Source organism: Crinia signifera, chromosome 6 (assembly GCF_055691185.1).
Source record: "Crinia signifera chromosome 6, ASM5569118v1, whole genome shotgun sequence".
Lineage (NCBI taxonomy): Eukaryota > Metazoa > Chordata > Amphibia > Anura > Myobatrachidae > Crinia > Crinia signifera.
The window spans coordinates 255,714,321-255,740,799 of record NC_139222.1 but is presented as its reverse complement, the minus strand read 5'-3'; the positions used below and the strand labels follow the sequence as shown (position 1 = coordinate 255,740,799).

The 26,479-nt window shown below is 39.4% G+C and overlaps 1 protein-coding gene across 1 annotated transcript in view; it reads left to right on the top strand.

Moving 5' to 3' along the window:
• LOC146009234 (alpha-2-macroglobulin-like) overlaps positions 1–26,479 on the top strand; it is a 213,705-nt gene that overhangs the window by 85,181 nt on the left and 102,045 nt on the right. Inside the window, exon 11 of the mRNA XM_083149395.1 lies at positions 20,640–20,801. Coding sequence (XP_083005521.1) covers positions 20,640–20,801 — 162 coding nt within the window. The remainder of the gene's footprint in view (positions 1–20,639; positions 20,802–26,479) is intronic.

Sequence of the window (26,479 nt, the reverse complement as noted above, 5' to 3'; positions counted from 1 at the left end):
TAATAAACCCAATGGTTTTTTTAAGTGCGGTAAGAACAAATGCACTATGTGCACACATGTTCCAAAAAAATCCATGCTAACAGGAACTGGAGTAGATAAATCTGAAAATCCTAAATCCTTTATGAATTGTGACTCCACATACATGATATACTTATTACGTTGTAGTTGTAATCTTCCATATGTGGGAAGGACAACGAGATCCATAAGGACCCGCTTTATGGAACATCGTCGTAACATCCTAAAAGGCTTTCTAAAACATAGCGTCTCACGTCATTATAAGACCCATCATAATTCGAACCCAGCATGTTTAACTATAACAGGTCTAGAATGCATTGGTTTTACAGCCCGTGGAGGCGATAGATTTAATATCCTATGCAAACAAGAGATCTTTTGGACCTTGAAATACAACTCATTATATCCTGATGGATTAAACGAATCAATAGAGCTAAATACAGTGTTGTGAATTAGTCATGTTCTGTTTTATATATCTGAATTTTTTTTACGAATTAATATCCAATTATCATCCATTGTGTTTCTATGTTTCTGTAATGTATATATGAAAAATGATATCCGTGATAAAACCATGTATCTGTATCCATTGAGTATTATATGTTCTCTAAAAATTATTACCCGATGTATAATGAATCTCCATTGTACCCCAATGTATCTGAACTAATATTCATCCATTAATTATTGGAATATAATCCACATTATTTGCTAATATTTTTTTATGCATAATGTTTGCACATTCTATCTATATAAATACGGCAATTTCAGTGGTTTGGTGTCATAGACCATTCTCCGTCTGTTGCTAGGCAACTCAGCGATGCTGGGACTCTGCCACTGGAGACACGCACGGCCTAACATGAGAACAGCCAGTTCTCGCGAGCCTCCGTGCGTGAATAGGGCGTCACACGCCCCTATCCCCTAAGCAGAGAGGACGCATCGCTGTACGCCGTCCAGCACGCCCCCGAGTCACGTGACGTGCACGTGACCGGGAGCGGTTGCTGGGCAACGGGCGGAATAGCGTTCAGGTAGGCGGAGGGGTCCGTGGCGATCGTGTTACCGATACCGGCAATCGGTGCACGGCGCCGCGGTCCTCTTTACTTCCCTGATCGCCCTGTATGAAGACCGCCCATTTGTATTGTATAATAATGCCCTATACACATATATGTTTCTCAGGGTGGACTATAATGGTGGTTGTTTCCGGGTCACATGACCGCATATATACCCATGTGAAAGAAAAGTATTTATTCTTATGAAAAAGGTGTTTATATATATATGACTGCCTCCATCTCAATATAGAGTACTTTCCTATGTAAGTTTAGAGACGTTTCTCATATTATTTAGAGTTTTTAAATGGTTATCACACTCAGGTGTTTGTCATAGACAATTAGTCCTCAGGTATAAATAGTGAGCTGAGAACTCACATAGATACACTTGCTCCTGAAGAAGCCGGAGGTTACATCCGGGGAAACGCGTTGAGCCTTGCCAAAGACACCCCTATTGTGCTGCTGAGACCCGGTGCCTGATACCCCATATTTCCCCCAATGGGACACATCCAAAATTTGGTCGTTTGAAAATCTATTGCTGTTTAAAGGGACACAGCCACTCACCATCTTGAGAAGTCCTGCTTGGAAAAACACTGGAGTTCCAGCCTTTGGGATACCTGCATGATCCCTAAATCCCAGTCTCCAAAGGACATCATCTTCTAAGGGGAGTGATATACCCCCGCCCGTCATAGGGCCTAATTCAGGACTGTGATCCCGACTCTGGCATACAAATATCTTCCAGACCGACCAGGATGGTAATATAAATTTCACAGCACTTTATTATCAGTATTCTCAGCTAGCATTTGCGATATCGCTCTCAGTGAGACAATACCTTAAACAAAAAGGACTCTCAGCTAATATATGTAGTGTGATTTTATTTATGTGTATATTTTAATAAATTGTTTATACTTTTTTGAGAAACGTCTGATACAATTATTTGGAAGCAGCCAGCGCAGGCACAAATCTCTTTATTCATTTCTTGTACTTTAGGGCCTGACCGCCCTGTGCCAGCTGCTGTTGATTTGCGCACCACACATTTTTTTCCATTTTTTTAGTTTTAACATAGTCAGTGTGGTGCAGCAATCATGAGCTGTTATTCCAACTACTTGGATCGTAGAGATAGGAGGCAGTCATATATCTCACAATGGTCCACATGTAATACCACTAATGTATCTAAACCTGAAAAAGATGAGTGGCAGAAAGATTTATACAAAATGGAGGATTTACTTAAAGCAGAGTCCAGAAATTGGCTTGATGCCACAAATTTAGAACAGTATCTTGAGAGAAAAATGATCCCTAGGGGTCTTAGGATTTTAAAAAATTCAATTTTTCAAAATGACCCCGATTTTCAGGGGGAATGGGACCAAATTTTGGACTCTTGCTCTTTTTCTTTAATAAAACTGTTAATCAAATATAGAATGAGTAAAGTGGATAAATTAGAAAAGGAGATAGAGGAATTGAAAAAATCCCTTGATAAATTCAAGACAGATGAATTATTTATAGAAAAAGATAGATCGGTCAATGAAAGAGTTCTAAAATTGGAAAGGGACCTAGTCTATACGAAACAGAAAAAGTTTAAACGTGATACTCAAGATTATCAGAGTGACAATGTAAGAACTTTTAATAAGAATAATAATATAAAAAGAGATAACAGAGACATTGAAACACATGGAGATAGAAGATATATACAAACTCAAAATAATAACAATAGATTTAGGAATACCAACTATTCCTCACCCAGAAATTCTAATTATACGAGAAATAGAGATCGATATCAATATCCATCTAAGGACAATCATAATAGATATCAAAATAGTCATCAAGAGGACACTCCTAGAGAAAAAATCTATCATGATAGAAAATCACAAAAATCTTTACCCACAGAACAACGGGATCAGACTTTTTTGGGAGCCCGCCCCAAGACCACCAGGTGGGATTTAAACTACTCACAATACAACAAGGACTCCCCAAAAAGACGCAGAGAAGGAAGCATAGGGGAAACAGAGGAGGCAAATGCCTCAAAAAGAAACCAAAGACACACCTAGACACCCCTAAAATCCCATGCGTTTTCAATCTATCAGGAAAAGAATTGGATAGCAATCATCTGTCTATTTTACAAAAAGGACTTAAATTCAGTCCTACCAGTCCACCAAACATCTTTGATCTGTTTGTGGAATTAAACAGGTTTGTTCGCACATTGTGCCGCAAACGTTTTTTCGCTCAAAAACTTCTCACCCAAAGGAAGGATGAATCAATTCCCATCCTTCTGGATGAGAATGACAGAGTATTGCTATCCAATTTAGAAGAGCTATGGGAACAGAACCATGTGGACACAGAATACACACAAATTTATGACATTGAAAGAGCCCTACCCACTACTTTCAAAAATAAATCTGAATTTTTCCCTATTAGTGCGAAAAGCTCGAGCATAGAGTCTTTTTATAAAATAACATTAGAAGATTTTAAGGAATTATGTATAAAAGAACAATCTAAAACTTATAAACCTTCGAACCTTACAATTAAAGAAAAGGAAGCACTTAAAGAATTACAAAAAGATCATAATTTAATAATTAAAGAGGCTGATAAAGGGGGGGGGGTCGTCATTATGACCAGAGACTATTATTTAGAAGAATCATATAGGCAGTTACATGATATAAACTTCTATAAGAAATTACCACAAGATCCAACCAAGAAGTTCCTGGGTGAATTAAAAACTCTCCTTGAGGGAGTTCTGGATAGGGGAGTCACGTCGAGAGAGGAGCACAGATTCCTTCTTCCCACACACCCCATCACTCCCACTTTTTATTTTTTACCTAAAATCCATAAGTCACTTTCTTCACCTCCTGGACGACCTATAGTATCAGGTATTAGTTCTATCACAGCAAATCTTTCCCACTATGTTGATTTCTTTTTACAGCCCTATGTTCCGAACCTGAGGTCATATATAAAAGATACCACCGATCTGTTGACCAAAATCCAGAACATAGTGTGGAAGGAGAATTATGCCTTCCTCACTCTAGACGTCAACGCTCTGTACACACACATCCCACATCAATTGGGATGTGAAGTTGTACAGAGATGCCTGTCTCAAGACAGGGACCTCAGGCCGGAACATAGGGATTTTATCTTGGACAGTATAGCTTTCATTCTCACTCACAACTATTTTGTTTTTCACGGTGATTTTTATTTACAGACTATGGGGACGGCCATGGGGACCAGGTTCGCGCCCAGCTACGCAAACCTATACATGGGCGAGTTGGAGGAGGCCCTTGTGTGGGGGAGCGGCTGGGCGTCGAGCCTGGTCTTCTATGGCCGCTACATAGATGATCTTCTTATTATTTGGGATGGGGATTTAGATTCAGCTACTTCTTTTGTTCACTCACTCAACCAAAATTCTTATAATTTATCATTCACCCACACCTATAGTCGGATTTCTGTTGACTTTCTTGACGTGACTCTCAAAACCAGAGAAAACAAAATAATTTCCTCTAATTATTTAAAGTACGATAGAAGATATTTTGTGAATACGTGCGCACAACACACATGCAGCTTGACTACAGTTAAGGTGACATCCAAAAATCACCTTACATATGACATAAAGAAAAACAGGGGTAAACTGTAGAATTAGCGCTTGTGGTGCTCACAGATAAACTCAGTCCGTGTGAAAATAATCACAAATAATCGCAAAGAGTTAATGTCACCAATTAGAGGTATCCATGAAATGTAGGAAAATTGCTAGTAGGATCCTCCAAATGTCACGTCCTCAATAATGGTGTATAATATGAAATGACACAATGCAGAAAAACATAGTGCAAACTTTTTTTAAACAAATGAAATTTAATAAAAAGAAGTGCACTCACAATTTTTATGCTTATTACAAGCATATAGGTAAAAACCGCTCACAGGTGGGACTGCGGTCCAACAGCAGGCAGTGGGGTACAGACTGACAAACAGGTCCGGATCCTGGAAGAAAGCTGGAGCCCAATGGTACCGACAGTAAAAGTCCGTTTTGTAGCGATGGTTTAAAATGCGAGACACGCCAAATGCATTTCGGACACAAATGGTCCTTCCTCAGCAGCGTGTCTGACAGTGTCCGCAGAGTTCTTTATATACGGTGTCCAAATGGGACCAAACAAACAAGATTACTTCCGCCTTTCGGCGTGTCAAAGATGGCCGTGCGTTCCATCTCCAATAGATGGTGCGTTCCAAACGCTCTCCGGCTAGTAACACTGCAGGAGAGAGGCGCTTCCGCCTCTGCTACCACAAAGTATGGCCGTGCGGTCCACCGATATCAGCTAGTGCGTTCCAATACGCGCTCCAGCATATGAACTAACATAATCATACAATACATAGAATAATTTAGAATAAAAATAGTGTCATTTCATAAAACCTGAAGAGATGGTCAGGGAATGCTAAAAATATCATTGGTTAAAAAATTCTTTAAAGCATCACAAATATTTATAGCAGCATATAGTTATTGCACAGAGAGTGGAGATTTTTAGCAGCATAGACAATAAATAAATAAAATAAATACAGATAAAACTAACAGGGATACTAATAAGTTTGGCTAAGACAAGAAATGTTTCAACTCGAATTCTCCGTTTAACCCCTCGGGTACAAGAGTGTTCAAACGGTAGATCCATTTCATTTCTGACTGTGCCAATCTCTTATCTAAATCCCTTGTACGCCATCTAGGGGAGATTAATTGAATTCCCCAAAAATTTATGAGGTGACATTCTTTAGATTGATGGTGATTTTTAAAATGTTCAGACAGCGTATGAGTGGTGAGGCTCTTTCGAATGTTATAAACGTGTTCGGCAAGCCTAACTTTAAGTGGGCGACTGGTTCTGCCGACATAAAAAAGATGGCACGAACATTCCAATAGATAAACAATATTCTTGGAGTGACACGTTATAAACTCATTAATTTTATATTTCTTTTTATTGACCTCAAAGTCAACCATTTTGCGATTGGTGACCTTTACTGACCTACACATAAGGCATTCTCCACAGCGGTGAAACCCTTTTGTTCTAATACTGTGTCTAGGGCCTACATCAATGGTGCTCTTTACCAAATGGTTCCTAAGAGACGGAGCCCTTCTATAAATAAAGACTGGCTTATCAGGGATTATATTGCCAATAATTGGATCCTGTTTAATCAGGTGCCAATTTTTCTTAAAAACAGTCTCAATTTTTGAGTGAAGCTGATTGAATTGTGTAATGAACGCCCATTGAAACTTGTTATCTGTTGTTTTGGGTTCTTTTATTTTCAAGAGATCACTCCTTTCTATGGTGTTAATTTTATTAATTGCTGTTTCTAGAACATACGGAGAGTAGCCTTTCGCTGCTAATCTCTCTGATACATCCTCTAATTGTTGGTTACATACCTCCATATTCGAGCAATTGCGTTTTATCCGAGTGTACTGGCCAAAAGGAATTCCTTTGAGCCAGTTAGTGTGATGTTGGCTTGTTATCTCTATGTAACCATTCTAGTCGGTGGGTTTTCTAAACGTTTTTGTGTTGACCTTTCCGTCCTCAATGTATATTGTTAGATCTAAGAAAGATATTTCTGCAGGACTCGTAATAAAAGTCAAGTTGATGGAGAACTCATTGGTATTAAGATCATTACAAAAAGTTAAAAGATTCTCCTGACCATCTCTCCACACAAAGAAAATATCGTCAATAAAACGCTGCCAGAGCACCAGACCCGCCCCCAGAACGCCACCCTGCCAAATCCTAAGGTGTTCCCAATAGGACATGAACAGGTTCGCGTAACTAGGGGCGAATCTAGTGCCCATAGCAGTTCCAACGCACTGCAAGTAAAAGCTTCCGTCATGGTAAAAATAATTATTTGATAAAATAAAATCAATACTTTCCAGAATGAAGCTTTTCAAATCTGTATTTAGGGTGGACATATCTAAAAAGAAGGAGACTGCCTGTAGGCCTTGTTCTTTGCGAATAATTGTGTAGAGCGTGCTTACATCCGCACTGCAAAGAATGTCTCCTTCACGCCACTCATAGTTGGTTAGGTTTCGAAGTAGATTTCCAGTGTCCTTTAAATATGCCTTTGTATTGGACACTAGTGGCTGTAAAAAGTAGTCCACATAGGCAGAAAGGTTGCTTGTAAGGCTATTACAGCCTGATACAATTGGCCTCCCCGGAGGTTTATTGGCATCTTTATGGACCTTGGGGAGGACATAGAGGGAGGGTACAGAGGGTTCTTTAATATTTAAAAATTCAAACTCCTTTTTTGAGATAATATTTTTCGTAAGGGCTTGAGTGGTAAGTGCCAACAAAGCTTTACTAATACGCATGGTGGGGTCAGTTTTTAATTTTTTGTAGGTGTTATCATTAGTAAGTTGTCGATTGATCTCTTCCATATAAAGTTCTTTTTTCATGACAACTACACCTCCTCCCTTGTCGGCAGGTTTTATTACTACAGATTTGTCCTCTTTAAGGATCTCCAAAGCTTCGAATTCTTTTTTGGTAAGGTTACATTTTTTACCATATTTGGAATTACCCTTATTTACAATTTTATTAATTTCGTCCGTGACCACTTTGTTAAAGCAGTCTAAAAAACTACCTCTGCAGTGCGTTGGATAAAAAGTAGAGGCAGGTTTAAAAGGTGTTGAGGTATCAGAGGATGTTACAGTATCAACAGTATCTCTCGATTCAAAGAAACGTTTAATAGTTAGTTTACGAATAAATTTCTGGACATCCAGAAACAAGTCAAAACTGTTAGGTTTAAATGTAGGGGCAAATTTTAAACCCTTTTGAAGAATTTTAATCTCTGTGTCCGTTAATTCTCGACCGGATAGATTAAATATTTTGCCCTCATTCGTATTAACGTTATCTTTAATGGTCGGAGCAAATTTCTTCTTTTTTCTTTTAGATTTTAATTTAGTGGCCCCTCCTCTTTTTCCTCTTTTAGTGGCTTTATTTCTATTGACTACCTTCTCCAATGTTTCTGACGATCCCTCTCTAAAAAAGAAGGGGTTGCAATATTGGGTCCTTCATCAAATCTATCCAGAGTTACATATCTGTTGTTAGTTTCAATATTAAACTCATCTCTGGTTTCATCTCTTTGACGATAAGTCCGTCTTGGAGTTTCCCAATTACCATCAGTATTAGTGGGTCTATTTTTGTGCCAATTCCTATTTTGTCTATAGTTACGCTGGCTGGTGAAGTGTGATTTATCGTTATACGTATTTTTATCCCATACAGGTAACTGCATTCTCTCCTCTAAACTTGAATTATATTGTTTTTTTCTCCATGTTGGTGCTTTTCTATTAAAAGTGTTATGGGGAGTAAAAGTCCTCCTCATTGGAGGAATTTTTTTGGGTTCTACAGTGGGAGGTTTAATGTGTTCGGGTTCCTTGGACGGATTACTGTCTCTAAGGAATTTTTTTCCCTTCCTTTCACGTAATTCCCTTGTATTTTTTCCTATTTTTGCCAAGAGGGACTCCTCGTACAGGCCAAAATCCTCAATTTCTTTAAACGGTTTAACAGATTCTTGTAGGACTGAAATTTCCTCATTAAGGAGTTTTAATGTCTTAGTTCGCTCCTTAATAATTAAATCAATTAGAGAAAATGAACATGTTTCTAAGATGGTATTCCAATCTTTTATAAATGACATATCTGATGAATTGAAGGAAGGGGGTTTTGATATTCTTAACCCTTTCGGGATGATTTTTGAGGATAGATAGTGTTCTAATGTAACCACCTCCCACCAGAGTTTATTCTCCTTCAACATCACTGATTCAAGTTTAAAAAAGACCGATCCTAGATTTTCATCACTTATATTGATATTCTCGTCTTGGGATGAGAAAGTATTCTTAACCAATTGGTTCCTCATATCTCTAAATGCGAACATGTTTGCAGCACTTTTCACAAAAATAATTGAATGAGAGATAATGTACGATAGAAGATATTTTGTGAATACGTGCGCACAACACACATGCAGCTTGACTACAGTTAAGGTGACATCCAAAAATCACCTTACATATGACATAAAGAAAAACAGGGGTAAACTGTAGAATTAGCGCTTGTGGTGCTCACAGATAAACTCAGTCCGTGTGAAAATAATCACAAATAATCGCAAAGAGTTAATGTCACCAATTAGAGGTATCCATGAAATGTAGGAAAATTGCTAGTAGGATCCTCCAAATGTCACGTCCTCAATAATGGTGTATAATATGAAATGACACAATGCAGAAAAACATAGTGCAAACTTTTTTTAAACAAATGAAATTTAATAAAAAGAAGTGCACTCACAATTTTTATGCTTATTACAAGCATATAGGTAAAAACCGCTCACAGGTGGGACGCGGTCCAACAGCAGGCAGTGGGGTACAGACTGACAAACAGGTCCAGATCCTGGAAGAAAGCTGGAGCCCAATGGTACCGACAGTAAAAGTCCGTTTTGTAGCGATGGTTTAAAATGCGAGACACGCCAAATGCATTTCGGACACAAATGGTCCTTCCTCAGCAGCGTGTCTGACAGTGTCCGCAGAGTTCTTTATATACGGTGTCCAAATGGGACCAAACAAACAAGATTACTTCCGCCTTTCGGCGTGTCAAAGATGGCCGTGCGTTCCATCTCCAATAGATGGTGCGTTCCAAACGCTCTCCGGCTAGTAACACTGCAGGAGAGAGGCGCTTCCGCCTCTGCTACCACAAAGTATGGCCGTGCGGTCCACCGATATCAGCTAGTGCGTTCCAATACGCGCTCCAGCATATGAACTAACATAATCATACAATACATAGAATAATTTAGAATAAAAATAGTGTCATTTCATAAAACCTGAAGAGATGGTCAGGGAATGCTAAAAATATCATTGGTTAAAAAATTCTTTAAAGCATCACAAATATTTATAGCAGCATATAGTTATTGCACAGAGAGTGGAGATTTTTAGCAGCATAGACAATAAATAAATAAAATAAATACAGATAAAACTAACAGGGATACTAATAAGTTTGGCTAAGACAAGAAATGTTTCAACTCGAATTCTCCGTTTAACCCCTCGGGTACAAGAGTGTTCAAACGGTAGATCCATTTCATTTCTGACTGTGCCAATCTCTTATCTAAATCCCTTGTACGCCATCTAGGGGAGATTAATTGAATTCCCCAAAAATTTATGAGGTGACATTCTTTAGATTGATGGTGATTTTTAAAATGTTCAGACAGCGTATGAGTGGTGAGGCTCTTTCGAATGTTATAAACGTGTTCGGCAAGCCTAACTTTAAGTGGGCGACTGGTTCTGCCGACATAAAAAAGATGGCACGAACATTCCAATAGATAAACAATATTCTTGGAGTGACACGTTATAAACTCATTAATTTTATATTTCTTTTTATTGACCTCAAAGTCAACCATTTTGCGATTGGTGACCTTTACTGACCTACACATAAGGCATTCTCCACAGCGGTGAAACCCTTTTGTTCTAATACTGTGTCTAGGGCCTACATCAATGGTGCTCTTTACCAAATGGTTCCTAAGAGACGGAGCCCTTCTATAAATAAAGACTGGCTTATCAGGGATTATATTGCCAATAATTGGATCCTGTTTAATCAGGTGCCAATTTTTCTTAAAAACAGTCTCAATTTTTGAGTGAAGCTGATTGAATTGTGTAATGAACGCCCATTGAAACTTGTTATCTGTTGTTTTGGGTTCTTTTATTTTCAAGAGATCACTCCTTTCTATGGTGTTAATTTTATTAATTGCTGTTTCTAGAACATACGGAGAGTAGCCTTTCGCTGCTAATCTCTCTGATACATCCTCTAATTGTTGGTTACATACCTCCATATTCGAGCAATTGCGTTTTATCCGAGTGTACTGGCCAAAAGGAATTCCTTTGAGCCAGTTAGTGTGATGTTGGCTTGTTATCTCTATGTAACCATTCGAGTCGTCGCAGAAATATCTTTCTTAGATCTAACAATATACATTGAGGACGGAAAGGTCAACACAAAAACGTTTAGAAAACCCACCGACTCGAATGGTTACATAGAGATAACAAGCCAACATCACACTAACTGGCTCAAAGGAATTCCTTTTGGCCAGTACACTCGGATAAAACGCAATTGCTCGAATATGGAGGTATGTAACCAACAATTAGAGGATGTATCAGAGAGATTAGCAGCGAAAGGCTACTCTCCGTATGTTCTAGAAACAGCAATTAATAAAATTAACACCATAGAAAGGAGTGATCTCTTGAAAATAAAAGAACCCAAAACAACAGATAACAAGTTTCAATGGGCGTTCATTACACAATTCAATCAGCTTCACTCAAAAATTGAGACTGTTTTTAAGAAAAATTGGCACCTGATTAAACAGGATCCAATTATTGGCAATATAATCCCTGATAAGCCAGTCTTTATTTATAGAAGGGCTCCGTCTCTTAGGAACCATTTGGTAAAGAGCACCATTGATGTAGGCCCTAGACACAGTATTAGAACAAAAGGGTTTCACCGCTGTGGAGAATGCCTTATGTGTAGGTCAGTAAAGGTCACCAATCGCAAAATGGTTGACTTTGAGGTCAATAAAAAGAAATATAAAATTAATGAGTTTATAACGTGTCACTCCAAGAATATTGTTTATCTATTGGAATGTTCGTGCCATCTTTTTTATGTCGGCAGAACCAGTCGCCCACTTAAAGTTAGGCTTGCCGAACACGTTTATAACATTCGAAAGAGCCTCACCACTCATACGCTGTCTGAACATTTTAAAAATCACCATCAATCTAAAGAATGTCACCTCATAAATTTTTGGGGAATTCAATTAATCTCCCCTAGATGGCGTACAAGGGATTTAGATAAGAGATTGGCACAGTCAGAAATGAAATGGATCTACCGTTTGAACACTCTTGTACCCGAGGGGTTAAACGGAGAATTCGAGTTGAAACATTTCTTGTCTTAGCCAAACTTATTAGTATCCCTGTTAGTTTTATCTGTATTTATTTTATTTATTTATTGTCTATGCTGCTAAAAATCTCCACTCTCTGTGCAATAACTATATGCTGCTATAAATATTTGTGATGCTTTAAAGAATTTTTTAACCAATGATATTTTTAGCATTCCCTGACCATCTCTTCAGGTTTTATGAAATGACACTATTTTTATTCTAAATTATTCTATGTATTGTATGATTATGTTAGTTCATATGCTGGAGCGCGTATTGGAACGCACTAGCTGATATCGGTGGACCGCACGGCCATACTTTGTGGTAGCAGAGGCGGAAGCGCCTCTCTCCTGCAGTGTTACTAGCCGGAGAGCGTTTGGAACGCACCATCTATTGGAGATGGAACGCACGGCCATCTTTGACACGCCGAAAGGCGGAAGTAATCTTGTTTGTTTGGTCCCATTTGGACACCGTATATAAAGAACTCTGCGGACACTGTCAGACACGCTGCTGAGGAAGGACCATTTGTGTCCGAAATGCATTTGGCGTGTCTCGCATTTTAAACCATCGCTACAAAACGGACTTTTACTGTCGGTACCATTGGGCTCCAGCTTTCTTCCAGGATCCGGACCTGTTTGTCAGTCTGTACCCCACTGCCTGCTGTTGGACCGCAGTCCCACCTGTGAGCGGTTTTTACCTATATGCTTGTAATAAGCATAAAAATTGTGAGTGCACTTCTTTTTATTAAATTTCATTTGTTTAAAAAAAGTTTGCACTATGTTTTTCTGCATTGTGTCATTTCATATTATACACCATTATTGAGGACGTGACATTTGGAGGATCCTACTAGCAATTTTCCTACATTTCATGGATACCTCTAATTGGTGACATTAACTCTTTGCGATTATTTGTGATTATTTTCACACGGACTGAGTTTATCTGTGAGCACCACAAGCGCTAATTCTACAGTTTACCCCTGTTTTTCTTTATGTCATATGTAAGGTGATTTTTGGATGTCACCTTAACTGTAGTCAAGCTGCATGTGTGTTGTGCGCACGTATTCACAAAATATCTTCTATCGTACATTATCTCTCATTCAATTATTTTTGTGAAAAGTGCTGCAAACATGTTCGCATTTAGAGATATGAGGAACCAATTGGTTAAGAATACTTTCTCATCCCAAGACGAGAATATCAATATAAGTGATGAAAATCTAGGATCGGTCTTTTTTAAACTTGAATCAGTGATGTTGAAGGAGAATAAACTCTGGTGGGAGGTGGTTACATTAGAACACTATCTATCCTCAAAAATCATCCCGAAAGGGTTAAGAATATCAAAACCCCCTTCCTTCAATTCATCAGATATGTCATTTATAAAAGATTGGAATACCATCTTAGAAACATGTTCATTTTCTCTAATTGATTTAATTATTAAGGAGCGAACTAAGACATTAAAACTCCTTAATGAGGAAATTTCAGTCCTACAAGAATCTGTTAAACCGTTTAAAGAAATTGAGGATTTTGGCCTGTACGAGGAGTCCCTCTTGGCAAAAATAGGAAAAAATACAAGGGAATTACGTGAAAGGAAGGGAAAAAAATTCCTTAGAGACAGTAATCCGTCCAAGGAACCCGAACACATTAAACCTCCCACTGTAGAACCCAAAAAAATTCCTCCAATGAGGAGGACTTTTACTCCCCATAACACTTTTAATAGAAAAGCACCAACATGGAGAAAAAAACAATATAATTCAAGTTTAGAGGAGAGAATGCAGTTACCTGTATGGGATAAAAATACGTATAACGATAAATCACACTTCACCAGCCAGCGTAACTATAGACAAAATAGGAATTGGCACAAAAATAGACCCACTAATACTGATGGTAATTGGGAAACTCCAAGACGGACTTATCGTCAAAGAGATGAAACCAGAGATGAGTTTAATATTGAAACTAACAACAGATATGTAACTCTGGATAGATTTGATGAAGGACCCAATATTGCAACCCCTTCTTTTTTAGAGAGGGATCGTCAGAAACATTGGAGAAGGTAGTCAATAGAAATAAAGCCACTAAAAGAGGAAAAAGAGGAGGGGCCACTAAATTAAAATCTAAAAGAAAAAAGAAGAAATTTGCTCCGACCATTAAAGATAACGTTAATACGAATGAGGGCAAAATATTTAATCTATCCGGTCGAGAATTAACGGACACAGAGATTAAAATTCTTCAAAAGGGTTTAAAATTTGCCCCTACATTTAAACCTAACAGTTTTGACTTGTTTCTGGATGTCCAGAAATTTATTCGTAAACTAACTATTAAACGTTTCTTTGAATCGAGAGATACTGTTGATACTGTAACATCCTCTGATACCTCAACACCTTTTAAACCTGCCTCTACTTTTTATCCAACGCACTGCAGAGGTAGTTTTTTAGACTGCTTTAACAAAGTGGTCACGGACGAAATTAATAAAATTGTAAATAAGGGTAATTCCAAATATGGTAAAAAATGTAACCTTACCAAAAAAGAATTCGAAGCTTTGGAGATCCTTAAAGAGGACAAATCTGTAGTAATAAAACCTGCCGACAAGGGAGGAGGTGTAGTTGTCATGAAAAAAGAACTTTATATGGAAGAGATCAATCGACAACTTACTAATGATAACACCTACAAAAAATTAAAAACTGACCCCACCATGCGTATTAGTAAAGCTTTGTTGGCACTTACCACTCAAGCCCTTACGAAAAATATTATCTCAAAAAAGGAGTTTGAATTTTTAAATATTAAAGAACCCTCTGTACCCTCCCTCTATGTCCTCCCCAAGGTCCATAAAGATGCCAATAAACCTCCGGGGAGGCCAATTGTATCAGGCTGTAATAGCCTTACAAGCAACCTTTCTGCCTATGTGGACTACTTTTTACAGCCACTAGTGTCCAATACAAAGGCATATTTAAAGGACACTGGAAATCTACTTCGAAACCTAACCAATTATGAGTGGCGTGAAGGAGACATTCTTTGCAGTGCGGATGTAAGCACGCTCTACACAATTATTCGCAAAGAACAAGGCCTACAGGCAGTCTCCTTCTTTTTAGATATGTCCACCCTAAATACAGATTTGAAAAGCTTCATTCTGGAAAGTATTGATTTTATTTTATCAAATAATTATTTTTACCATGACGGAAGCTTTTACTTGCAGTGCGTTGGAACTGCTATGGGCACTAGATTCGCCCCTAGTTACGCGAACCTGTTCATGTCCTATTGGGAACACCTTAGGATTTGGCAGGGTGGCGTTCTGGGGGCGGGTCTGGTGCTCTGGCAGCGTTTTATTGACGATATTTTCTTTGTGTGGAGAGATGGTCAGGAGAATCTTTTAACTTTTTGTAATGATCTTAATACCAATGAGTTCTCCATCAACTTGACTTTTATTACGAGTCCTGCAGAAATATCTTTCTTAGATCTAACAATATACATTGAGGACGGAAAGGTCAACACAAAAACGTTTAGAAAACCCACCGACTCGAATGGTTACATAGAGATAACAAGCCAACATCACACTAACTGGCTCAAAGGAATTCCTTTTGGCCAGTACACTCGGATAAAACGCAATTGCTCGAATATGGAGGTATGTAACCAACAATTAGAGGATGTATCAGAGAGATTAGCAGCGAAAGGCTACTCTCCGTATGTTCTAGAAACAGCAATTAATAAAATTAACACCATAGAAAGGAGTGATCTCTTGAAAATAAAAGAACCCAAAACAACAGATAACAAGTTTCAATGGGCGTTCATTACACAATTCAATCAGCTTCACTCAAAAATTGAGACTGTTTTTAAGAAAAATTGGCACCTGATTAAACAGGATCCAATTATTGGCAATATAATCCCTGATAAGCCAGTCTTTATTTATAGAAGGGCTCCGTCTCTTAGGAACCATTTGGTAAAGAGCACCATTGATGTAGGCCCTAGACACAGTATTAGAACAAAAGGGTTTCACCGCTGTGGAGAATGCCTTATGTGTAGGTCAGTAAAGGTCACCAATCGCAAAATGGTTGACTTTGAGGTCAATAAAAAGAAATATAAAATTAATGAGTTTATAACGTGTCACTCCAAGAATATTGTTTATCTATTGGAATGTTCGTGCCATCTTTTTTATGTCGGCAGAACCAGTCGCCCACTTAAAGTTAGGCTTGCCGAACACGTTTATAACATTCGAAAGAGCCTCACCACTCATACGCTGTCTGAACATTTTAAAAATCACCATCAATCTAAAGAATGTCACCTCATAAATTTTTGGGGAATTCAATTAATCTCCCCTAGATGGCGTACAAGGGATTTAGATAAGAGATTGGCACAGTCAGAAATGAAATGGATCTACCGTTTGAACACTCTTGTACCCGAGGGGTTAAACGGAGAATTCGAGTTGAAACATTTCTTGTCTTAGCCAAACTTATTAGTATCCCTGTTAGTTTTATCTGTATTTATTTTATTTATTTATTGTCTATGCTGCTAAAAATCTCCACTCTCTGTGCAATAACTATATGCTGCTATAAATATTTGTGATGCTTTAAAGAATTTTTTAACCAATGATATTTTTAGCATTCCCTGACCATCTCTTCAGGTTTTATGAAATGACACTATTTTTATTCTAAATTATTCTATGTATTGTATGATTATGTTAGTTCATATGCTGGAGCGCGTATTGGAACGCACTAGCTGATATCGGTGGACCGCACGGCCATACTTTGTGGTAGCAGAGACGGAAGCGCCTCTCTCCTGCAGTGTTACTAGCCGGAGAGCGTTTGGAACGCACCATCTATTGGAGATGGAACGCACGGCCATCTTTGACACGCCGAAAGGCGGAAGTAATCTTGTTTGTTTGGTCCCATTTGGACACCGTATATAAAGAACTCTGCGGACACTGTCAGACACGCTGCTGAGGAAGGACCATTTGTGTCCGAAATGCATTTGGCGTGTCTCGCATTTTAAACCATCGCTACAAAACGGACTTTTACTGTCGGTACCATTGGGCTCCAGCTTTCTTCCAGGATCCGGACCTGTTTGTCAGTCTGTACCCCACTGCCTGCTGTTGGACCGCAGTCCCACCTGTGAGCGGTTTTTACCTATATGCTTGTAATAAGCATAAAAATTGTGAGTGCACTTCTTTTTATTAAATTTCATTTGTTTAAAAAAAGTTTGCACTATGTTTTTCTGCATTGTGTCATTTCATATTATACACCATTATTGAGGACGTGACATTTGGAGGATCCTACTAGCAATTTTCCTACATTTCATGGATACCTCTAATTGGTGACATTAACTCTTTGCGATTATTTGTGATTATTTTCACACGGACTGAGTTTATCTGTGAGCACCACAAGCGCTAATTCTACAGTTTACCCCTGTTTTTCTCTAATTATTTAAAACCTGTGAATACAAATGCATATGTGCATTTCAAAAGTGCACATTACATGCCTTGGAAAACCAATATCCCCAAAGGCCAATTTATGCGCCTACGGCGCAATTGCACTGATGAAGATCAATTCAAAATACAAGCAGAAATAATGTTTAACTCCTTCAGGGAGAGAGAGTACCCAGAGGAACTTTTAAATCAGGCCTATTCTAACGCACTGGAAATGAATAGAAACGACCTTCTAATTCCAAAAAACAAAACTAAGATCAAAAATACCTCCAAAGAAATAAATGATAAAAAAGATATTGCTTTTATAAGCAAATTCAACACTAGAGCTAATGATATCAAAAATATTGTTTCTCGTAACTATAGAGTCCTACATCAGGACAAAATTCTTTCTAACATTATTCCTAAAAAACCAGCCTTTGTGTACAAAAAGAATAAAACTTTGAAAACAATATTAGCACCTAGCTTCCTGAAAAAAACAAATGTATCAAAAAAACCAGAAATTAATGACCATTTAGCATGGCTCCCTAATAAACCCAATGGTTTTTTTAAGTGCGGTAAGAACAAATGCACTATGTGCACACATGTTCCAAAAAAATCCATGCTAACAGGAACTGGAGTAGATAAATCTGAAAATCCTAAATCCTTTATGAATTGTGACTCCACATACATGATATACTTATTACGTTGTAGTTGTAATCTTCCATATGTGGGAAGGACAACGAGATCCATAAGGACCCGCTTTATGGAACATCGTCGTAACATCCTAAAAGGCTTTCTAAAACATAGCGTCTCACGTCATTATAAGACCCATCATAATTCGAACCCAGCATGTTTAACTATAACAGGTCTAGAATGCATTGGTTTTACAGCCCGTGGAGGCGATAGATTTAATATCCTATGCAAACAAGAGATCTTTTGGACCTTGAAATACAACTCATTATATCCTGATGGATTAAACGAATCAATAGAGCTAAATACAGTGTTGTGAATTAGTCATGTTCTGTTTTATATATCTGAATTTTTTTTACGAATTAATATCCAATTATCATCCATTGTGTTTCTATGTTTCTGTAATGTATATATGAAAAATGATATCCGTGATAAAACCATGTATCTGTATCCATTGAGTATTATATGTTCTCTAAAAATTATTACCCGATGTATAATGAATCTCCATTGTACCCCAATGTATCTGAACTAATATTCATCCATTAATTATTGGAATATAATCCACATTATTTGCTAATATTTTTTTATGCATAATGTTTGCACATTCTATCTATATAAATACGGCAATTTCAGTGGTTTGGTCTCATAGACCATTCTCCGTCTGTTGCTAGGCAACTCAGCGATGCTGGGACTCTGCCACTGGAGACACGCACGGCCTAACATGAGAACAGCCAGTTCTCGCGAGCCTCCGTGCGTGAATAGGGCGTCACACGCCCCTATCCCCTAAGCAGAGAGGACGCATCGCTGTACGCCGTCCAGCACGCCCCCGAGTCACGTGACGTGCACGTGACCGGGAGCGGTTGCTGGGCAACGGGCGGAATAGCGTTCAGGTAGGCGGAGGGGTCCGTGGCGATCGTGTTACCGATACCGGCAATCGGTGCACGGCGCCGCGGTCCTCTTTACTTCCCTGATCGCCCTGTATGAAGACCGCCCATTTTTATTGTATAATAATGCCCTATACACATATATGTTTCTCAGGGTGGACTATAATGGTGGTTGTTTCCGGGTCACATGACCGCATATATACCCATGTGAAAGAAAAGTATTTATTCTTATGAAAAAGGTGTTTATATATATATGACTGCCTCCATCTCAATATAGAGTACTTTCCTATGTAAGTTTAGAGACGTTTCTCATATTATTTAGAGTTTTTAAATGGTTATCACACTCAGGTGTTTGTCATAGACAATTAGTCCTCAGGTATAAATAGTGAGCTGAGAACTCACATAGATACACTTGCTCCTGAAGAAGCCGGAGGTTACATCCGGGGAAACGCGTTGAGCCTTGCCAAAGACACCCCTATTGTGCTGCTGAGACCCGGTGCCTGATACCCCATATTTCCCCCAATGGGACACATCCAAAATTTGGTCGTTTGAAAATCTATTGCTGTTTAAAGGGACACAGCCACTCACCATCTTGAGAAGTCCTGCTTGGAAAAACACTGGAGTTCCAGCCTTTGGGATACCTGCATGATCCCTAAATCCCAGTCTCCAAAGGACATCATCTTCTAAGGGGAGTGATATACCCCCGCCCGTCATAGGGCCTAATTCAGGACTGTGATCCCGACTCTGGCATACAAATATCTTCCAGACCGACCAGGATGGTAATATAAATTTCACAGCACTTTATTATCAGTATTCTCAGCTAGCATTTGCGATATCGCTCTCAGTGAGACAATACCTTAAACAAAAAGGACTCTCAGCTAATATATGTAGTGTGATTTTATTTATGTGTATATTTTAATAAATTGTTTATACTTTTTTGAGAAACGTCTGATACAATTATTTGGAAGCAGCCAGCGCAGGCACAAATCTCTTTATTCATTTCTTGTACTTTAGGGCCTGACCGCCCTGTGCCAGCTGCTGTTGATTTGCGCACCACACATTTTTTTCCATTTTCCTTGAGGAGATGTATCAAAAGATTCTTGTGATAGGAACCGTATATCTTCTGATAGGAACCATGTGATGCATGCACATCCATATGTAATTGCAATGGGGGTTTCCAGTTGCCCGGAAACGCCAAAACCCAACATCGACCAATACATACAATATAAAGGGCAGAATGAATCTTCTGCCCATGCCCAGTGGTAGCACATTTCCTACCAAGTCAGCTGTGCGTGTGTCTGTGGATCTGAGTGCTCAATCATTTCACCTGACAGAGAATCGGTTAAGTGGCTCCCATGATCATTGGGCCTTCATAAGTCTGACTTATTGTATTATGGCACATAGTGGCAGATATATTAAGCCCAGTAAAGTGATAACTCACCAGCCTATCAGCTGTGTTTGAAAAATTACAGTTAGTAGATGATTGGCTGGTCCATTATCACCACTTTATCACTTCACCAGGATTACAACATCTGCCCCTTTGTTTGGGACAGACTACAGCTGATTACGGTATATGCTAATTATGCATCTTCATGGACTCGATCTAAACTCAAACATTTGTAAACCCTCCTCCGGAAATCCTTCATTTGCCCCTGTGATCATTCTATTACTGAATATATACAGTTACATTCATTATATGAAGGTTTCAGTCTGTACTTATCATCACCAGGTGCATGTTGTTGATGAGAAAGAACAGCCCATGCCAAATGAAACCGTATCCATATACAAGGATGGAAATAGTGAAACGGCTGCAGATCTGGTGACTGATAACAATGGAATTGCTCATGGCAAACTCAACACTTCTAAATGGGACAACACTCTATATTTAACAGTAAGTGACTCTGCAACATGGTGAGCCTATTGCATTTTCCTATTTTATTCATGTACATAAGAAAATAGTCCTTTTAGTATTTTCACCACTTTTTCGGTTTGCACCCACGCCTTTTTGGCCCAAGAAAAGGGACGAAAATGTCCACAATTGAATACAATAGCAGTGAAAATTGATTACCCCCTTAGAGTGTAACCCCAAAGTATGATTGCATTGAGCAGGGATCTCGGCAGAACGTGCCCGACTTCACAAGCAGTCGGGCACCTTCTGCCGATAACGGCTGGAGCTCGTTGATTTTCGGCCGCATCTCATGCTCCTTTCAAACAGGCCGAAATAGACTTGCCTGCACAGGACTGCGCATCGGGATCGAATCTGCATTGAATGCGGCTGTACAGGTGCAATTCAGACTAAAGGTGTGTACACATGCTTCAATTTGCTTTAGATTCGATGTCCGATTCGATTTTCCATTAGAATTGGCATTAGATCTTTGCATTCAATTTGGCATTAGATCTGTACTTTGGCATTAGATATCGATTTCGATTTACATTCAAGGTACAGTGTACACATTCAATTTACTGTATCAAATTCGATATTTCCTTGCCTGCACAGTCTATTTTTATTTTTCGAGATAGAGAAAACGGAAGCGCGCATTGAATCGAATGCAGATCAAAAGCATCTTAAAAACCATTTGATTTTGATTCGGTTTAGCTTCTATAAGCAAAATAGAATCAAATACATGTCAAAATCGAAGCGTGTGCACACCCCTTAACTTCTATTCGAGTGAAGTGAAGAAAATGGGGGCATGGCGCTGAACCACACCCCCTCAGTATTAGGGGATGCGGTCATCTATTAGAATGAACTTAGGTCTACAGTCATTAGGTCGACCCCACTAGGTCGACTGGCAGGAAGGTCAACCTGACTCAAGGTCGACATGGGCCAAGGTCGACATGACTTAAGGTCGAATTTGCATAAAGGTCGACATGAGGAAGGTCGACTGGTCATAAGGTCGACATGGGTTTTTCACTGTTTTTTTGAGCCGACATGTGCCGACAGGCGGTATTTCATGCCCTACCATCCACTAGGGCGCGGAGGAGGTTATTAAAGCTGTGGCGAGCGAAGCGAGCCATCGTGCCCGAAGCATTGCGAGCGAAGCGAGCCATGCGAGGGTCCGATTCTCATTGCCAACTGTGTCCATGTCGACTGTGTCGACATTCGGATAAAAAAACAGTGAAACACCCCATGTCGACCTTATGACCAGTCGACCTTCCTCATGTCGACCTTTATGCAAATTCGACCTTAAGTCATGTCGACCTTGGCCCATGTCGACCTTAAGTCAGGTCGACCTTCCTGCCAGTCGACCTAGTGGGGTCGACCTAATGACTGTAGACCTAAGTTCATTCTGACAGATGTACCGATTCCAGTATTAGGCCATGCCCTTCTACACAAGGCTCTGCCCCTTTTTGAAAGCACCCGCACTTCTGGCACAGTCTGTCCTGCTACTCATTAACCCCTTCATGACAGAGCCAGTTTGTGCCTTCATGACAGAGCCTTTTTTTTCAAATCTGACATGTCTCACTTAAGTGGGGATAACTTTTTTTTGCTTTTACTTATCCCAGTGATTTTGAGATTGTTTTCTCGTGACACATTGTACTTCAAGTTAGTGGTAAATTTTCGTCGATACAGTCTGTATTTTTTTGTGAAAAATACCAAAATATCGTGAAAAAATGGAAAATTTAGCAATTTGCAAAATGTTAAATTTTCTGCTTGTGAGACAAATAATCATACCACTCAAAATAGTTAATAACTAACATAGACCATATGTCTACTTTATGTTTCCATCATTATTTCAACTTCCTTTTAATTTTTTTGGACACTAGGAGGCTTACAATATGAATAGCAAATTCTCAAATTTTCATGAAAATTTCAAACACTGATTTTTTTAGGGACCAGTTCAGTTCTGATGTGACTTTGAGGGACTTGTATGTGAGACACCCCCATAAATGATGCCATTTCAAAAACTGCACCCCTCACAGTATTCAAAACAGCATTTTGGAAGTTTGTTAACCCTTTAGGTGTTTCACAGGAATTAAAACAAAGTGTAGGTGAAATTTCAAAATTTCTTTTTTTTTGCAGAGTTTCAATTTTAATACATTTTTCTAACGAATACAGTAGATTTTACTAGAGAAATGTGACTAAAAATTGATACCCCCAATTCTTTTGTTTTCAAAAATATCCTATATGTGGCCCTAGTGTGCACGTTGACCAAACCACAGGCTTCATAATAGAAGGAGCACCTACTTGATTTTGGAGCCTCCTTTTTATGAGATTTTTTTTTAGGCACCATGTAGGTTTCTAGGCACCATAAGTGCTAAAAGTTAGGAACCTCCCCCACAAGTCACCCCATTTTGCAATCTACACCCCTCAGGGAATTCATCTAGGGGTATAGTGTACATTTCAAACCCCCAGGGGTTTCACCAATTTTGGTACAACTGGGATGTGAAAATGGAAAATTACATTTTTTTACACAAACATGCAGTTCTGGCTCAAAATTTTTCATTTTCACAAGGAATGAAGGAGACAAAGCACCCCAAAATCTGTGCCCCAATTTCTCCCGAGTACGGCAATGCCTCACATGTGACCAAAAAATACCAGTTGGGTGCATGGCAGGACTTAGAAGGGAAGGAGTGATTTTTGGATTTTGCAGCTCAGATTCTGGTGGAATTTTGGTGGGTGCTATGTCGCATTAGCAAGACCCCCCAAGCACCAAGACAGTGGAACCCCCCCACAAGTGACCCCATTTTGCAAACTACACCCCTCAGGGAATTCATCTAGGGGTATAGTGTACATTTCAAACCCCCAGGGGTTTCACCAATTTTGGTATAACTGGGATGTGAAAATGGAAAATTACATTTTTTTTACACAAAAATGTACTTCTGGCTCAAAATTTTTCATTTTCACAAGGAATGAAGGAGACAAAGCACCCCAAAATCTGTGCCCCAATTTCTCCCGAGTACGGCAATGCCTCACATGTGACCAAAAAATACCAGTTGGGTGCATGGCAGGACTCAGAAGGGAAGGAGTGATTTTTGGATTTTGCAGCAAAGATTTTGGTGGAATGAATGGTGGGTGCTATGTTGCATTAGCAAGACTCCCAAAGCACCAATACAGTGGAACCCCCCCACAAGTCACCCCATTTTGCAAAGTACACCCCTCAGGGAATTCATCTAGGGGTATAGTGTACATTTCAAACCCCCAGGGGTTTCACCAATTTTGGTACAACTGGGATGTGAAAATGGAAAATTACATTTTTTTACACAAACATGCAGTTCTGGCTCAAAATTTTCATTTTCACAAGGAATGAAGGAGACAAAGCACCCCAAAATCTGTGCCCCAATTTCTCCCGAGTACGGCAATGCCTCACATGTGACCAAAAAATACCAGTTGGGTGCATGGCAGGACTCAGAAGGGAAGGAGTGATTTTTGGATTTTGCAGCAAAGATTTTGGTGGAATGAATGGTGGGTGCTATGTTGCATTAGCAAGACTCCCAAAGCACCAATACAGTGGAACTTCCCCACAAGTCACCCCATTTTGCAAAGTACACCCCTCAGGGAATTCATCTAGGGGTATAGTGTACATTTCAAACCCCCAGGGGTTTCACCAATTTTGGTACAACTGGGATGTGAAAATGGAAAATTAAATTTTTTTACACAAACATGCAGTTCTGGCTCAAAATTTTTCATTTTCACAAGGAATGAAGGAGACAAAGCACCCCAAAATCTGTGCCCCAATTTCTCCCGAGTACGGCAATGCCTCACATGTGACCAAAAAATACCAGTTGGGTGCATGGCAGGACTCAGAAGGGAAGGAGTGATTTTTGGATTTTGCAGCAAAGATTTTGGTGGAATGAATGGTGGGTGCTATGTTGCATTAGCAAGACTCCCAAAGCACCAATACAGTGGAACCCCCCAACAAGTCACCCCATTTTGCAAAGTACACCCCTCAGGGAATTCATCTAGGGGTATAGTGTACATTTCAAACCCCCAGGGGTTTCACCAATTTTGGTACAACTGGGATGTGAAAATGAAAAATTACATTTTTTTACACAAACATGCAGTTCTGGCTCAAAATTTTTCATTTTCACAAGGAATGAAGGAGACAAAGCACCCCAAAATCTGTGCCCCAATTTCTCCCGAGTACGGCAATGCCTCACATGTGACCAAAAAATACCAGTTGGGTGCATGGCAGGACTCAGAAAGGAAGGAGTGATTTTTGGATTTTGCAGCAAAGATTTTGGTGGAATGAATGGTGGGTGCTATGTTGCATTAGCAAGACTCCCAAAGCACCAATACAGTGGAACCCCCCCACAAGTCACCCCATTTTGCAAAGTACACCCCTCAGGGAATTCATCTAGGGGTATAGTGTACATTTCAAACCCCCAGGGGTTTCACCAATTTTGGTACAACTGGGATGTGAAAATGGAAAATTACATTTTTTTACACAAACATGCAGTTCTGGCTCAAAATTTTTCATTTTCACAAGGAATGAAGGAGACAAAGCACCCCAAAATCTGTGCCCCAATTTCTCCCGAGTACGGCAATGCCTCACATGTGACCAAAAAATACCAGTTGGGTGCATGGCAGGACTTAGAAGGGAAGGAGTGATTTTTGGATTTTGCAGCAAAGATTTTGGTGGAATGAATGGTGGGTGCTATGTTGCATTAGCAAGACTCCCAAAGCACCAATACAGTGGAACCCCCCCACAAGTCACCCCATTTTGCAAAGTACACCCCTCAGGGAATTCATCTAGGGGTATAGTGTACATTTCAAACCCCCAGGGGTTTCACCAATTTTGGTACAACTGGGATGTGAAAATGGAAAATTACATTTTTTTACACAAACATGCAGTTCTGGCTCAAAATTTTTCATTTTCACAAGGAATGAAGGAGACAAAGCACCCCAAAATCTGTGCCCTAATTTCTCCAGAGTACGGCAATGCCTCACATGTGACCAAAAAATACCAGTTGGGTGCATGGCAGGACTCAGAAGGGAAGGAGTGATTTTTGGATTTTGCAGCACAGATTTTGGTGGAATGAATGGTGGGTGCTATGTTGCATTACCAATACAGTGGAACCCCCCCACAAGTGACCCCATTTTGCAAACTACACCCCTCAGGGAATTCATCTAGGGGTATAGTGTACATTTCAAACCCCCAGGGGTTTCATCAATTTTGGTACAACTGGGCAGTGAAAATGAAAAAAATACATTTTTTTACACAAAAATGTACTTCTGGCTCAAAATTTTTCATTTTCACAAGGAATGAAGGAGACAAAGCACCCCAAAATCTGTGCCCCCATTTCTCCAGAGTACGGCAATGCCTCACATGTGACCAAAAAAATACCAGTTGGGTGCATGGCAGGACTCAGAAGGGAAGGAGTGATTTTTGGATTTTGCAGCACAGATTTTGGTGGAATGAATGGTGGGTGCTATGTTGCATTACCAATACAGTGGAACCCCCCCACAAGTGACCCCATTTTGCAAACTACACCCCTCAGGGAATTCATCTAGGGGTATAGTGTACATTTCAAACCCCCAGGGGTTTCATCAATTTTGGTACAACTGGGCAGTGAAAATGAAAAAAATACATTTTTTTACACAAAAATGTACTTCTGGCTCAAAATTTT